This window comes from Cheilinus undulatus, linkage group 23 (assembly GCF_018320785.1).
Source record: "Cheilinus undulatus linkage group 23, ASM1832078v1, whole genome shotgun sequence".
Classification (NCBI taxonomy): Eukaryota; Metazoa; Chordata; class Actinopteri; order Labriformes; family Labridae; genus Cheilinus; species Cheilinus undulatus.
Window position 1 is genome coordinate 9339803 of NC_054887.1, and position 16647 is coordinate 9356449.

The following is a 16647-nucleotide window of genomic DNA, read 5'->3' on the forward strand; positions in this document are numbered from 1 at the left end:
TTTTTGTGAAGCTGTATGTATATCTTTAGGCTTTTTCAGAGTGTCACTGAAGGCTTAAAGTTTTGGGAATTTGATTAGAGAATAAGTGTGAGGACTTTCCCTTTTTTGGGAATTGGTTTGTATGTTTGTGGGAGTTAGTTTGGGAATTTTACATAATTTTTCACACAAGTTTGGGTTGATATCTGTAAATTTTGGAGAATTTTATCAGAAATTTGGGGTGAAAGTTTTTAGGCTTTGCCAAATTTTTTTCTGGGATTTTCATGGAATTTTTGGTGAAGTTTGTATGTATATCTTAAGGGCCTTTAAGAAAAGATGACTGAAAGTTTTGGGAATATGCATTGAAAATTTGTGTGGGGATTTTCCTTTTAGATATTTTCCATGGAATTCTGGGGGATTTGCAAAATTTTTGGGAATTTGATTAAAAATTTTTGGTGGAATTCACTTTGAAGATTTGGGGAATTTGTTAGAAAATTTAAAGGAATTTTCACTGAAATTTTGGTTAAAGTTGTAAAAGTGTATTTCTATGTTATTTCAGAAAAGTTTACTGAATGTAAAGTTTTGGGGATTTAACGAAAAAATATTTGAGTGGGGAAATTATTTGCAGATTTTCCACATTTTTCTTGGAATTTTCAGAGAATTTTCCAAGACCTCCAGAACTGTTAATGGAAATGTAATTCATACTTGGCCTTACTGACTGATCTACCAACACTCTAATTTAATAAAAGAAAAATTCCAATATTTTTGTGCGATGTACAGTAAGATAAGCTAGTGGTCTTCATATGCAGAAGTCATTTTTTTGGGTGAAAATTGTTTATTGTTCAGAGACAAGATTTAGGTTTTATACTTATCATGTCCCACTTATCCTAAATAAGTGGCAGAAATATATAAATTATTAATAATTTTTATTAAACAATAAATAGCTTATAAACACAAATTGTTGGTACTGAACTGTTTCTCAAACAGTCCTTATCACTCTGAAAACATTATAGAACAAGTTGAAGATTAAAAATTTTATTCATGCCTCCTTAAAAAGGGCAGAAACTATGTCATTACTTTTTCTTCAATATAGCGATATTACATAGGTTGGATAGGTATTTCATGTAAGTGTGTATTTGGTAGTATTTGTTTTGAAAGATATAAAAAGTAACATTTTTGCTTCCAAAAATTTTTTTAAATGAAATGCAGAAATTGGGACTATTTAAATCAATGTAAAACATCATTTTTTACACTTTAGTGTAAGTAAAATCTTAGAGTTAATTTAAATGGTTTAAATTTGGAAATTTTAGCATTTTAATCAGCAAGTTTTGTATTATTATAATATACTTATTTTCATTGGTCTACCATAACACTCAACAGCAACATAATTCACCAAACTAAAAACATTGGGGGCTTTTGAGAAAAAATGTGGGGCTCTGGCCCTGTAAGCCACGTCGTTGTCTGTTAAATTAAAACACAGGTAAATCATTGAAAATATTTATGCTGGGGATTTTGTGCCTTTTATTTTGAAAGGACAGGAAGTAGCAGAATGCACATCTGTGTATCCGCACAAATCTCAACTCTGACTCAAAGAAGAAGTGATACAATTCTGGAAGTTGAAGATGGAGGTCACTGGGCCTCATGTTCATCCCTCACTTACAACATTTCTATGAACCTCCACTGCCCTTCTTCCTGACCCACCTGTGTACTTTTACTGTCCAGCAGTTAGATAGCTTGCAGAGGCATGCAACCACCAGGCGCTCGTTCCTTGTTGTAGTCAATCACATTTTCCTTTGAGCTCAAATGCTTAGCAGAATATCTTCCTCTGGGTCTTCTTACATAAACCCTCAGATACAGTTTAACAAAGACTGGAGAGTGATGTGTACCAATGTGAATTTCATTCATATCTGCCCGGCTGCTTCTTTAATCCCTATAATCCCTCTCACGTGTTGGATCCATACGTTAAACAGTCATGATCAGAGCGCGACCATCATAGACACGTGTCAACACTGCTACTCTTTCCTTATTTACCTTAAGCTTTGTCGACCATTTCAGCCTCACTTTCCTTCCACAAACCCAGCAGCTCTGACTGAAGACAGCAGTGAGGCTGATGGTCTGCTCAGTGATAATCTCATTTGTTTGTTCTAGTTATACATAGTGTATGTTAAATAAATTATGTGATCATGATAAATTCATGTGATAAAAGGCTGCAGTAGCATATTAAGGACATTATATATAATTAAATGCAAACTTTAAAGAAGGCCTTATAGGAAATACTGATCAAACTCTGACTGGGGTTCCAGTGAGGCTGAATTCAGATGGGACATCAGCTCTAGCGTTCTGCTGATTAGGGACTTGATTCTCACTTTATATGCTGTTTAATGTTGACATGTACTGATGTTATTTAATACTTCTGTGTGTCACTGAGCTGCATCATTATTATAACTACAGTAGAGGCCGTCCTCATGGGAGTTATACATTTAAATAATGAATACATGTGTGAGCTGGAAGCAGTAAATGTCAAACAAGTGTATACGTCTGAATAATAAAATAGGGAAAAACATGAGATATCACTTACAGCAGAGAGAAAAACAGGGCTTAGCCACGTCAATACACTTGTTTTAGCATCAGATTGCATGCCAAAATATAAAAACATCAGAATTAATTGATGCACAAGGATTCAAATTAGTAACTGGACTACATTTGGGCCACTTTAAGAAACAAAAATGGACAATTTTGGTGCACAAACAGATGAAGCAGTAAAAGTTTCAAGAAAATTTCAAGTTACAAAATGTGGAATTTTAACTCAAAGTGGTTTTAATCTATAAAAATAAATATAACTACTGATTTCCATCTGTTTTCAGTCAGATAAATTCTTCATTTTTATGGACTGTGACTAAATACAGACAGAGCATGTTTGTTTACTGCTGCCTTGTAAACACTTTTACATAAGGAAGTATGAACTGCTACTGCAATCTGCTGTTCTGTTGCTGTACCTAAGATTGTTTTCTGCAGCTTACTCGTGATGAACCATTATTATCATCTGCCATTCGCTGCACATTCTGGTGCCCATTCATTCTCTGTAACCCACTTTGTCCCCTACTTCGTTGTTCCCTAACCTGGGGTCCAGGACCCCCCGGGGGGGCACCAAAGATCTTAGGGGGGCTCAAGGCTTTGTCTTCTCTGAGGCTGCCAAAACTAGATTTGCAAATATTGACTAAAGCCATGATAAAGCAGTTATTAAGTAGTTTATATAAAGGTCTTTTTATAAGAAAAGCATGCATAGGCCGTTTTTAGGGTTTTATCAGTGAAATAGTTAAGATCTATGTTGATTTTTGGTGGCAGTGTGTCCCTTTTTTTTTCTTTCTTGCGTCCTGGGGGGGCGCCCCTTTTCTTAGGTACACATCGGGGGGGCTCCATGGGAAAATGGTTGGGAAATACTGCCCTATTTCACAAATCCCAAAACTTTTAGCTTTTCAAAGATATATTCTTAAACTTGTTGTGCCTTTATTGACAGAGGGGGACAGATAGAATTAAAAAAACAGGGATGCTTGCGTAAACAGGGCACCAAAACCATTTGTGCTCCAACCCCCAAAATTCTGTGGCTCCACTAGACATTTCAAAGTAGACAGTGCTCACCTCCGCCCAAAAAAGTTTACTTTCAAGGTGGAAAACTACAGAATTTAGCATAAAACCAAATGTCCTCTGTAGCAAACATGAACTTTTTCACTTCCTAATGTACTCGCCCATGGAAGAAGCAAAAAAGCAATCATGGAATAATTTAAAATGACATATAAACCCCCGGAGTCTATCCCAGCTGTCATTGGGCAAGAGGTGGGGTACACCCAGGACTGGTCGCCAGTCAATCGCAGGGCTGACATACAGAGACAGACAACCAGGCACACTCACATTAACACCTAAAGCAAATTTAGAGTCACCAATCAATCTAACGAGCATGTCTTTGGTGGTGGGAGGAAGCCGGAGTACCCAGAGAGAACCCACGCGTGCACGGGGAGAACATGCAAACTCCACACAGGAGGCCCAGACTGGGAAGTGAACCAAGGGCAACAGCGCTAACCCCTGCGCCACTGTGCAGCCTATTTTGGGGGTTAGTTATCATTGAACGATTGATTGATTGATTTACTGAGCAGAACTTTTGCAGATCCTGCAGATCAAAACAAACTGATGAAAGAGTAGTTTTGGGATCATAAAGTAAACGGCATAAAAAATTTTTATAAAGTAAGCACGTATATATTTAGGCTTCTTAAGCAGTGATAGACAGGGCCAGAGGCATTATATGTTTTGGGTTGTGCATTCATCCATCCAGGCTTTTTTGTGAACAAAATACCTCAAGACTTCTTTGATAGATTTTCTTGAAATTTTGCACAAATATGCCCTCTTGCCTAAGGATGAACTGTTTTGATTTTCGAGGTTAAAGGCCAAGGTCTTCAGACTGAATATTCATCATTAGCTTTTAATGTTTCTACCACTTACACACAGAAGGTAACTGCAGCCCTGCAGGTACCATGTAACTACCAGGTGGTAATTCTAATTTATATCACACAACAGCAGCTTTTCTTCATATGGTAGACAAAATAAACTGTGATTTTACTCACAAAGACTTTCAGCTCCATTGAAGCTCAAAATCCGAGCACATTAGGAGCGTTTCCCAGCACAGATGAAAAACCTGACACGTGAGAACACCTCTGTTGAAGAAAGCCCTCCTGGGATGATATATTTTTACCACAAAAACCTTCCTTAGTGCAGCTATAATTTGATGGCTTAAAATAAGATCTTGGATCAGTCCTTTGAAGCCTTTCCTGTGTCCACTTTGGCAAAGCTGTAGCTGTAAATAATGTAGCTCACAGCACCACGTCTCCATTTACGGGTCGAACATTTGATAGAAGGCCGTTTTCTCCGGCTAAAAGCCTGGGATCTCACTTCATCTGTCTTTCTTTTCCAATCTCTCTCCATCTCTCCTTCTTCTCTTTGATTGTTTTCCTCCCGCTCTTGTGTCATCACTCTCTCCACCCGCTCTCTCCACCTCCACCTCTTTCCTGCTCACTCTCCATCTCTTTCTCCTATTTTTGGTCCCACATGCATCAATTATTCATGTCTTTGCATGGACATTCTAGCTAGAGGGTTATCAACAAGAGCTATCAGGGTCATCATATTACACCTGAGCGTCCACCTGTGACACATCCAGACCCACATGAGGACCGATGCCCACACACGCACACTTTAACTGCACAAATGGGAGGTGGTGTGAGCACTCAGAGACACACGGGAGGGTAGGCAGGTACTAAAGTCACGTTTTTTAACACATGGTTAAAAGTGAAAACACAGGAGGTTCATGAACTGTCATGTTGTATTTATTGAGCACAAGAGCAGCTCTGTTGGTGTGGATAGAAATCTTCAACATCTTATTCACAGCTCATGATGTCAAGCACATGACTTTGACATACAGAGGAAGGCCTTGGTGCAGTCACAGTCAAATCAGAGTGGCTTAAATTAACAGTTGTGCCCTTTTGTGTCATGTCTTTGGTCATATAGGTGTAGGCCCACCCACAGAGTCAGCTGGGCCCCTGAAAAACCCAGAGGATGGTCCTCCCCAGTTTTGATTTATTGATGCTATCAGTGTTTGTGTGTTGGATCAGAAGCACTGGCGCTAGCATCCTGGCTCACAGTTACCTCATTTTAGAGCTGAAAGGTGTGCCCAGCTTTTATTGGGCTCTGATGTTGGGATGATTTATTTGTGGTACTTTCTAACCATTTTCACCACTTTTTTCCATCCAATATTGCCTCATTTTTTGCCCCTTTTTCACCAATTTCTGCCAATTTTTAAAACGACTTTTTGCATATTTTTGCTCTTTTTTTGCCCCTTTTTGTCTATCCGCCCATTTTCCTCCTTTTTTGCCAGTTTCATTCATTTTTTTTCCTTTTCACCTGTTTCTTTCACTTTATAACCACTCTGCCTCTTTTTTTTACCCATTTCTGCACATCTTTTTGCAACTTTGTGCCTACTTAACTGCTTTTTGCTTAATTGAACCTATTTTTCTGCTTTTCTTGCAACTTTCTGCCCATTTCTGCACCCTTTTTTGTCAATTTTCTGACCATTTGTGTCTATTTTTGGAAATTTTGACCATCTATGCCACTTTTTTCAACCACTTTTTACCCACATTTGTACATTTTTTGTCAATTTTTGCCCATTTCGTCATCTTTTTGCGCCCTTTGCCTACGTTAGCTGCCTTTAACAATATTTTGCTGCTTTTTGCTATTTGCCCATTTTTACCCCCTTTTTTGCAGCCTTTATCCAGTAGCTTCATGCAACTTTTGGCCTACTTGGCTGATTTTTGCTGTATCTAACACATTTTTGCTCCAGCACAGAAATAAAAAGAACCTTGCATGAAGGAATGGGAGTGAGGAGGTCAGATTGCCTTGTAAGTCATGAAAACTTTTGTTTGTTCACTTTGTCACAGCAGAAACAAACAGGCTTTAAGGAAATGATCTGAAAAATGTAAACCAGTAAACTAACCCTTTCTTTCACACGTTAAGAATAAATAGGCGATCGTGTGCATTTGGTGTGAGCACAGTACAAGACTATAAGGCACAAGATTCTCTGGTTGGATGAAACCAAGATTAAACTTGTTTGTGCTCCGTTCTAAACATTATTTCTGAAGGAAACCAGGCGCTGCTCATCACCTGCCCAACACCATCCCAACAGTGAAGCATGGTGGTGGCAGCATCATGCTGTGGGGTTGTTTTTCAGCAGCAGGTACAGGGAGACTGGTCAGGGTTAAGGGAAAGCTGAACTGAGTGAAGTACAGAGATATCCTCAATGAAAACCTGTTCTTCGGTACTCAGGACCTCAGACTAGGCTGAAGGTTCACCTTCCAGCATGGTATGACCTTACAGACACAGCCAAGACAACACAGGAGTAGCTTGTTTTTTGTGTAAGGCTGCAACATAACAAAACTGAAGAAGGTGAAGGGTTCTGAATACTTTCTGAATGCTCTCTGGGGCATGTAGCCTGATACCAGTCATGCTAATTTACTAAACTCTGTGGGTCATATTAGAGGTTGGAACTATAAACTATGGTCCATGCATGGGTGAAAACTGCAACATCTCATCCTGAAAATTACTCTGTATTCTTTCTCTCATCACAACTACAGTAAACCTCCCTTAGTTAAATCTCATGATATACAAGGTACAAACAAATGCATTCTGCATTTTTTAACTTATTTGGAAAGCAAAGGTCTCAGTGACACCACACCAAGAATCCAGTGAAAGTGAGTGAGAGGGGCAGAAAGAGGGAAGGAGTAGCAACCAGGAATATCAGGACTTAAGGCTGCATGAGTTACAGCTCAGCACAGCTCAGCGAATGAGTTACTGTTATGCAAGAGCTCAGTCAGCCCAGCTGGAGATCAGAGAGAGAGAGAGAGAGAGAGAGAGAGCGAGCAGTGGACCGAGCAGTGAGAGCACGAGTGAACGAGTCCAGGGACAGAGAGGAGAGGCGAGCAGAGGAGGGAGCAGGCAGATTACAGCTGGATCTATAATCACTTTCTGTTGTCCTCTCTCCTGCCTTCTTCTAGCATCATGAGTGGGACTATAGAGAGAGGATTCCTTTCTTTACCAAGGGAGTGAAGGAGAAGAGGATAAAGACATAAAGGAGCAAACTTTTCTCTAAGGATCTTCCCATCTGGACGAGTCAAAATGAGGCTGTGAATCCTCCTCTCCTTCCTTCTTAGAACTTCTTCCTCACCATCAGACTCCATGTCTCCTAAAGCGGGACCCATCGCTCTGCTGTGCCTTCTGCTCTGTGCGGTGGTCCTAGTGAAAGGATCCACTCTGAGCACTCAGGACTTGCAGAGCAGTGCAGCCACGTCGCTGCCGGAGGAGTCGTCACCCGGCACGACGATGCAGCTGCAGCCGGACCTGCAGACCGAAGCTCAAGTGCCGACGGAAGCGCCTACAGAGGTGCCTACAGATGTGCAGACAGACACACCGACAGAAGTACGGACAGTTGCACAGACAGAGGCAAGGACAGAAAACAAAACAGAGAAGCCGATTCAGAGAACCACCACTAACTACACAGGTGAGTCAACCACTGGATCCTAAGTTTCAGTTTCCACGGCGACTTCTACTTTTGGTGCAAGAAGTTTTTAAATGCATGCTCGAGTTCAGTTCAGAGGAAATCTCCCTGTTAGGTAGATGTTTCTCACTCAGGATAGAGGATAACCCTCTTACTGCTGCTCAATGAGAGAATTATTCAGTGACTGCTAAGACGATAAGCTGAGTCTTCAATGGACAGAAAACAAAGCGTAATCTTGAAAATCACTTAAGTCATGTTTAGGACCAAATATATAAATTTATTGGTTTAATCCTTTAAAAACATGAGTCTGCAACTTTTCTAAGAAAAGTGAATAGGTTGGGATTTTGGATTGGGAAACACTTTATAATGACGACACACTATTGTCCTGTTCTAACACATTAGTAAAGTACCTCATCATTTAGAAAGCATCATCAAGGAATGTATATGTCAGTTATAAAGAGAATTAGAAATGCTTTATTGGTGCAGTGGTAAAGCATTAGTAAAGGGTATGGTTAGGTGACTTAAACTCAGTTCTGACCAAAGTAAACCAAAAGGGGAGATAAAACTTGCAACTGCTTGCAACAGGCAGCCCTGTAACTTTCTAAAAGCTTAGTTCCCATCGCTGCAGCTGGTAGTGCTTTCACACAAACACGGTTCTGGTTCCGGAGTATTAGAACCTTTGATGTGTGAACCAGCCCGCGTTCACACCAGTTTAAGCAGAACCACAGTGGTGGTGATGTGATGTTACTCAGCGTTACTTAGGCAGTTTCTTGAGCTTATTGAATATTTGGGCTGAATCCCAATTCTCCCCTTAACCCCCAATCTTACCCTCAAGCTCAACCCTCAGTTTTAACTCGCCCCTCAAAATCAAGTGTAAGGGCCATCTCGTGACTTAGAAATGGGACACCCCTTAATAGCAGTTACAATTTCAGACTGTAAAGGGCAGTAATGTGCCTGTCGATTCAAAGGAAGAAGAAGAAGAAGAAGGTGTTAATATTCAACCACATAACATGTATAAACACCACAACCACGGACATATTCAGCTGAAAGTCACCGTATAACACGGCCATTAGCTAACACCAGTTGTAACTCGTAGGCTTGTCCGTGACGGTATGGTTACCGCCCTACGATCGTAAAAATAAAAGTAAATGTTACGCTACAAAACAGAAAATAATCCATAAAATAACAGAAAACTAAGATATAAGAGTGGTTTTCGTAATTTTTACATCTCTATTAACAAAGAAATTTACATTTGTAGCTTGATTTCTTCCCCACATTCTCCCCCATCTTCCTTTTTTTGTGATCAAATTTTTATTACATTTTAACAAACTTAAAATATATTAACGGAAATGATACTCAGTAATAAACATACAGGGAAATTAAAGCACATGAAGACCCCCCCCCCCCCCCCCCGAAAAACAACAACAACAAAAAGTATTGATAAGTATTGATTGATAGTGATAACCTGAATACCAAGGGAGCTCCAGAAACATCTCAAAATTGAGGGAGATAAAGCCCTCAAACTCGCCTCACAGCTCAACTCTCGGGAGAATTGGGACAGCCCTCGCACTTAGTGGGAACGCGCATTTTTGAGACTGAGGGTTCAGATTGAGGGTTAAGGGGAGAATCGGGATTCAGCCAGTCGCAATTACGATTAAATTGTGAAATAGTCTACTGCAATTTTCAAATCGCAGAAGCTGCAATATTTGTTTAGCCTAAAATGTGACCAAATACCTGTTTAAGACAAATTTCCTGCAGTGAAGATGTTGTGCTCCACACATCAGGCTCACATTCAAGTTTTAATTCTTTTTAATAGTTAGCAAAAAATTCTGCTTTCATTATTTTTGTATTTTCTTCTCAGTCAAATCGAGAGTGGCATGAAAATGATCATTCCCTTTGATTCAACAATCAAAATCCAGTTTGCAATATGGATCAAAACAATCCCATTTAAATACTTTTAGAATCATTTAACCACAGTTTGATCTTTCTCATATTGTGTTGGTCATAACGTACAATGATTTATTGCCCATTTTTGTTGAAAAATACATGAGACAATGAACCTAGAAAATAGTCATATTGAATTGCAATCACAATATTGGAAAAAAATAATTACAATTAGATTATTTTCCCAAATCGTCCAGCCCTAGTCAGGACCCAAAAGTGGGTCATGAAATTGGTGCCAAGAAAATTAATTGCACCAAAAAGTCATTTAAACTGTTTTTAAAATCTGCTTATTTTTTCATCAACCTTTGATTCGTCATGTTTTGTACTGTTAAAGGTCCAAACTTTATTATTTTTCATTAAATGTTTCTTATTGGCCAAAACATATTATAAATTTCTGTCGCACTCTCACTGAGGACTTGATGTTGGGTCCTAAGGCTAGAGCAGTTGAGAACCACTGACCTAGAGTTTGACACGCCCGCTGATGATGCCACAGTTCGTGAGTAAGAACCAGCTATTTTTTGGTTCCAGCTGAGAACCGACTTTTCAAGTTCCGAACCATGTTTTTTTCCCGGTAAGAACGAGCCAGCCAGTTCAGAATTAGGTTCAGGAACCAGAACTGGCACAGAGCCGTTGGTCTGAAAGGCCTACAGATCAGATGAGGCGTTGTTTACTTAGCAAAAGCTCTCACAGCTACTCAACTTGAAGTGATTTATTTCTCAAGTTGCTGCACAATAAATCTTTTTCTTCAAGAAGGACAGTACTGCTCATTTGCTGTTTTTCTCTGTGTATTTTTTTAGTTCTCTGATAATACGTAACCATAGGTTTAACTATTCCTGTACTGGGGTGATTCCTCACTATTTACACTCCATAAACATGCTGCAGGCATGTTTCTTGCCATCACCAGTGCTTCAGGGCAGCTCAAGTTTACAGCTCATATTTAACACTTTTTTTTTTTTGCAAACTTTGTCTTTTATTTATTTCTATTTGTTTAAATTTATAAGACCAGGAAAAACTCATTGAGATCAAGAAACTCATTTACAACAATGTCCACACTGGAACCTTGCACACAGATTCGTATTCACTGATGAAAATTCATAGAATTATGCAAATTGTTCCGTACTGTGACAAAAATAAACAGGAAAATTTGCATAAAATGAAACCTGTTATGAAAAAATTATGGACAAAGATTTCAGCCTCAGTTTGCAACATAATTAGTAACATGAGATCAATTTTCTTTTTTAATGTGTGCAAAATTGGAACGAAAAATAGACTCGTGTGCAAAGGTCTTCGCACTTCAATCAGTTACTAGCAGTGAACTAAATACATCACTTACTGGAAAATTATGGCAGCTGTACGTGAATACCTAATCTTTAATATCTAACACTTGATGTACTTGATGAACCGCATGGTTTTATCCTCATAAGAGCGTTCTCGTTATTTAATCTATAGCCATACCTGGTATATACATTAATTTCCCATGCATTAGCTAGCTAACCTTGCAAAGCAGATGGATATGCTTGTTTCCTTGTTTTTCACTGGCGAATCCATCTTGCAAAGCTCCCATCTGAACCGTTTGGGCCCGGTTAGAAAGTGACAGGACCAATCAGCAGCGAGGGGCAGTACTTTCAGGCGCAGCAGAGTCGTGACGTAAACAAGCAGCAGCAAGAGCTGGTGCAGTTATGGAGGAAGAGATTAGCGTGGATGCTGCTAAAGCGCCAGTTTTATCAGAACTTGACAACATTTCTACGTTAAAAGAAGAAGAAAGAACAGCAGCGAGTTGTTTTCTTTTCAAAAACAACAAAAGGCGAGTACTTACATGTCTACAGTCGCCATGGTTCGCATAATTCCTCGGTAGCTGCGCACGCGCAGCTCGATAGCGGCTACGTCACTTGTTTTGTTGCCCTTGTAGGCCCGTAGAGATGTGACAGACAGAACGATCACCCAATCACACTCTAAGTTTTTTTCATATCCTCTGCCTTTACTCAAATGTTTCCTATTGAAGCTTTCCCAGATGGATGCGTGAAACACATCCATCTGGCGTGTCAGGTTATTAGCTAGCACCACAAAACCCTGTTTACATGCACAGCTGACAGGAGAACTGGAGTGATCATCAGGACAAAGTTTCTGTGTGAAAAGCTCATTAAGAAGAGAAAAAGACATGTAATATTGTCTGAAATTCACTGCATGCTTTTATTTAACAAAAATCTCTTCTCTGAACAAATATTTGTTGGTGTTTATAGCCTAAATTATATTTCTTCCATCTCCAATTCCACATTTATTTAATTGCAGTAACCAAAAACCTGAAATTTGACAAAGTCAATTGCAGGTCATTGAGAATGCAATGACTCAGTTCATATTGAATTCATCAAAGAATTGTTTTTTGGCAACAGAAAGGAGGCTTTTCTCAGTGATGAATTCCTTTAAAAATATATATACTAATGGGTTGCAGAACTCACACATCATGCTTATCCTTACAACTAAAAAGGAAACCGAGTTCTCTGATTATTTTGTAATAGTGACCCCTACATACACACAGCTCTGAAACTCTCTAAACCAGGAGTAACCCTAGATCTTCTACCAGAAACCCAGAAACTTACTATGAGGCCTCTTTGCAAATAACAGAAGTGCCAGGAATTCCAGTGTTTGCATGGACTCAAAGCTTGTCAGCAATTTTCATCCTGGCTGTAAAACCCTCCATTCTTTGTTTGTAAGCTACATTCCTGGAAAAAGTTTCTAAAAACCTGCAAAATCCTGTTGATCTTTGCGTGCAATTCTCTCAAAGTGTTTCTACCTTGAGCTGCACATGCTGAACTCTGTTTTGCACGTTCATGTGCTTGTAACTTAGCCTGTGGTTTGATATGCTTGTGCATAGTGAGCGCATGCATGTGTTTTCCCAAGGGCTCGACTGTTTGAATCATCAGTTAAGAAATCCCAGAGTCAACTTACATTTTGTCAGTCAAGTCTCAGCAAAGATTTTTTTTAGCAGCATGGCAGGCAGTGAACTTTTCAAAATTTGTCTTAAAATGACCCCCTCTGTGTTCCTCCTTTGGGTTTTTTTGCTTCCAGATGACTTGCCGTTTGAGGTCATCTCTGCTAACATTCGTACGAAGATGCTACACACTATAGTGTCTGTTTTCAGTTGTTTTAACCCACACGTGATGTAAAGAGGGGCTGCTAGCTGAGCTGCCACTAGCTTGTTTCTAGGTCAGGATTACCTCAGCTTTTATCCTTCACAAGATTTTCAGTGGGAGCTGAATTATCCACAGAGGTCTTCTCCTCTCCAGAGAAGTATACCCAGTATACCCAGAGATGAAGCAGCAGTTTCTGTCAAACAGTTATTGCCTCTACTAAGAGACTTCAGGCTCGAGTGAGCAAGAGCGTGCAAGATGCTCGAGTGAAAAAGACCCATGGAAATACAATAATAAATAACAGTGGAAGTAGTGAGGGGGAAAATACATTGTGCATGAAGTCAAAAATCTTGTCTTAACAAGGTTATTCAACAAGGTTTTAGGGGCTGCAAGCTGAGCTGCGAAGAGTAGCTTACATGCTGATTTAACCCATTATTGGGTTACATTTTTTTAGTTAAAAGACAAATTTGAAAAACTTCAAACTCACCAGAAGTTGCCTTCTTCTTTCAAAATAATAGCGTGTTTTTATCCAGACAGGAATAACAGTACCCTTATCTTAAAACTAAATTATAAAGAATAACAAAACAGTTTCTTAGCACCGTTTTAACTTTAACTGGGTTACTCACAGAAAAAGCAATGACACTTGAACTCCTGCATATTTGTTCAAAAAAAAAAAGCATAATTTTTATGTGCATCATTACGGAAGCCCTGGGAGGACATGCAAGCTGACTTTTTTTCAGTTTCCTGTTTTAACAAATACAGTATGTTTGGTTGTTTTCAAGAGATCTTGAAAAATTGGCACATTGCCCTGATAAAACCAGCATTATTATTGCAAGATCACAAGGTAAATAAGTCCAGCTGTAAAGATATAACCAAAATCATTGTCACAGCAAAACACTGTAAAATAAATTAAATGAGTGTAAGCTCACCTAGGGCATTTGCAACCCACTAAAAACAACTCTGTGACCCACTTTTGGGTCCTTATCCGCCAGTTGAAAACCACTTCTCCAAGTCATGGTTTCAGACCACAGCAATGCAGCACTGATGTAAAAAAAAAACAATATAAAACTATAAAATCTAGTGCATAAGACACATTTTAATATCTACAGGTGCATCTTACGAAATTAGAATATCATCTAGAAGTTATTAGAGTTAATCAGGAAGACAAACTTCCATCAATTCTAGCTTCATCTTATACAAAGTGAAATATTTCAAGACTTTCTGTTGTTTTAATTTTTATGATTAAGGCTTACAGCTCACACAAATCAAAAGTCCACTATCTCAAAATATCAGAATATTGTAGAAAAGCCCAATTTGCAAAGGTGTCCAGAGCCTTCATTCTCTCACCCTGGTTCAGTACACACAACCACGATCATGGGGAAGACTGCTAACTTGAAAAATATCCTAAGACAATCATTGACACCAACCACAGAAAGTCACTGCTGAAAAGGAAGGCTGTCCTCAAAGGGTGTTTCCAAGAGAAGGATGAGAGACACCAGACTGAACAATCCAGATGAACTGAAGGCTGCTATCAGAGCAACCTGGGCTTCATAACACTCCAGCAGTGCCACGGACTGATCGCCCCCATACCACATCATATTGATGCAGTAATTTTAGCAAGATTAAGCATAATTTTCCAGAAGGTCAACATTTATGTATCATAAATCCTCTTTTGTACTGATGTTTTGTGACATTTAATATTTTGAGATAGTGGATTTTTTTTCTGCATATTTATGGTCCGCTTGGTGGAATCCGACAAAAAGTAAGCGTTGTCTGACTCCATGCCTGAATGTGTCACTACTTTCAGGGCTCAAAAGTAGCTTAAATTTTTTTTCTTTAATTTGAATAACTGGCATGGCTGAAAAAACAGAACAAAATGTTCACATTTTGATAATGCTTCTCCGTGCAGAAATCACTGCCTGCCCCCCATCTAGAGTTCTTGGCGACCTGTATATCAGATTTTATAGTTTATCTTTTTACGTTCATTGAACAAAAAAACACTGGTAAAACTGTCCATGTGAACTTAAAAATCTGTCTTAAATGCAGAATTCTTGAATTTTAAACATATTATCTCTCAAAAATAAGTGATTATTAATAATCTCATTATTCAACAGCCCTATTAAAAACTAATAAAGTAACCCTTAGGGGGTTGAGTGTGCTGATGCATGAAAAAGATTCCAATCAAGGCTGCACATTGGACAACTACATCCTGCACTGGTGTGTTAAATTGGTCTACTTCTGCATGTGTGGACTGATTTGTCACTGATTTTTGAGTGTGTTTCTCTGACAGGACAGAGGCATATGTTGCACTGTCGAGCGTCTGAGTGTGTGTTTGTGAGGTGGCAGGTGATGCCGATAAACACAGTTCGTTATGTCCAGGCGTGAGCTGCTCAGCCTGAAGAGAACGCTGCAGCGCTGCTCGCATGACTTCACGTCCAGTGGAGCATGAGCTGCCTTTCTCTTCTCCTCTCTCTCCGTTCCTCTCCATACGTCTCTCTCTCCTCTCTGTTCGTTTCCTCCAACATCTGCGTCTCTATTTCTAATTACCTTCCCTTCCAATTTTTGTTTCCTATTTTTATTTTTCTCCACTTCCTCTTCTTTCATTTCCCTGCACTGTCTCTCTTTTCTTTCCCCTCATTTATTCTTACGTCCCTCGCCCACCCCTTCTCACTCCCAGCGCCCATATCCTCACGTGTATGCATGAATAGCCTACAGCAGATGACAAAATGCAAACTGCACGTGCCTAATACACCCATAACGCGCACAGGAAATGGACACACAGAGTCCAAACGACACCAATCTTCTTAAAGGTTTAGAGAATAAACAACACAGTTGCTCGATTCATAACGGCAGCTCTGTGTCTGACAGAGCAAGAATAAGCACTTTATACTTTAATGACACAAACACACACTCATTTGCATGCACACACACACACAAAGCTTGCAGAATGGTGATCAGCTGGGCAACAACATTGCACCACATGCGTGAATTATGCCACATCAGAGCTTTTAGGTGAGAGAGCTCCAAATTTCCTAAATCCTGGAGGTGTGATTAACATCAACGTCCCAAATACAAAATGAGTCTGTGTGACAGTATGAAGCACTTTTTTCGGTTGCATTAACCAATAAAAGCTTTCTTTTTTCAACTCATTTAAGCCTTTTTGATTCATCCCCTCAAGTCAGGATTATAGCAGCAATAGTGGTCCCATGGTTTGACAGTTTTTGCTTTTTTAGTGTCAGTTTCTCAAAGTAAGAGCAACCTAAGTTGTCATTTATGGGACAAAAATCAAGTTAAAGAGTAAGTAAAGCTCAGAGTTTTGTTTGGAGTGTATACTGAGGTTTAAATGCCTTTAGGACGTCCCAACAATAAGACACAGCCACTCATTGTATCCTACTGTCACCATCAGCCACAACATCAGTCAGTCTTTCCTGCTGATTATGAGCCCTACCCTAACCCAGGCTAGATGAGTGGGAAACATGGTATATGATCAACCTCAGTTTAAGAAAA

General features: G+C 39.4%; 1 protein-coding gene across 1 annotated transcript in view; it reads left to right on the top strand.

The window, feature by feature from the left end:
* The window catches only part of zgc:162331 (uncharacterized protein LOC793007 homolog), a 66833-nt gene that overhangs the window by 15089 nt on the left and 35097 nt on the right, over positions 1 to 16647 (top strand). The window contains exon 2 of the mRNA XM_041781054.1: positions 7569 to 8071. Within this exon, the coding sequence (XP_041636988.1) occupies positions 7750 to 8071 (322 nt within the window). The 5' untranslated portion in view covers positions 7569 to 7749. The remainder of the gene's footprint in view (positions 1 to 7568; positions 8072 to 16647) is intronic.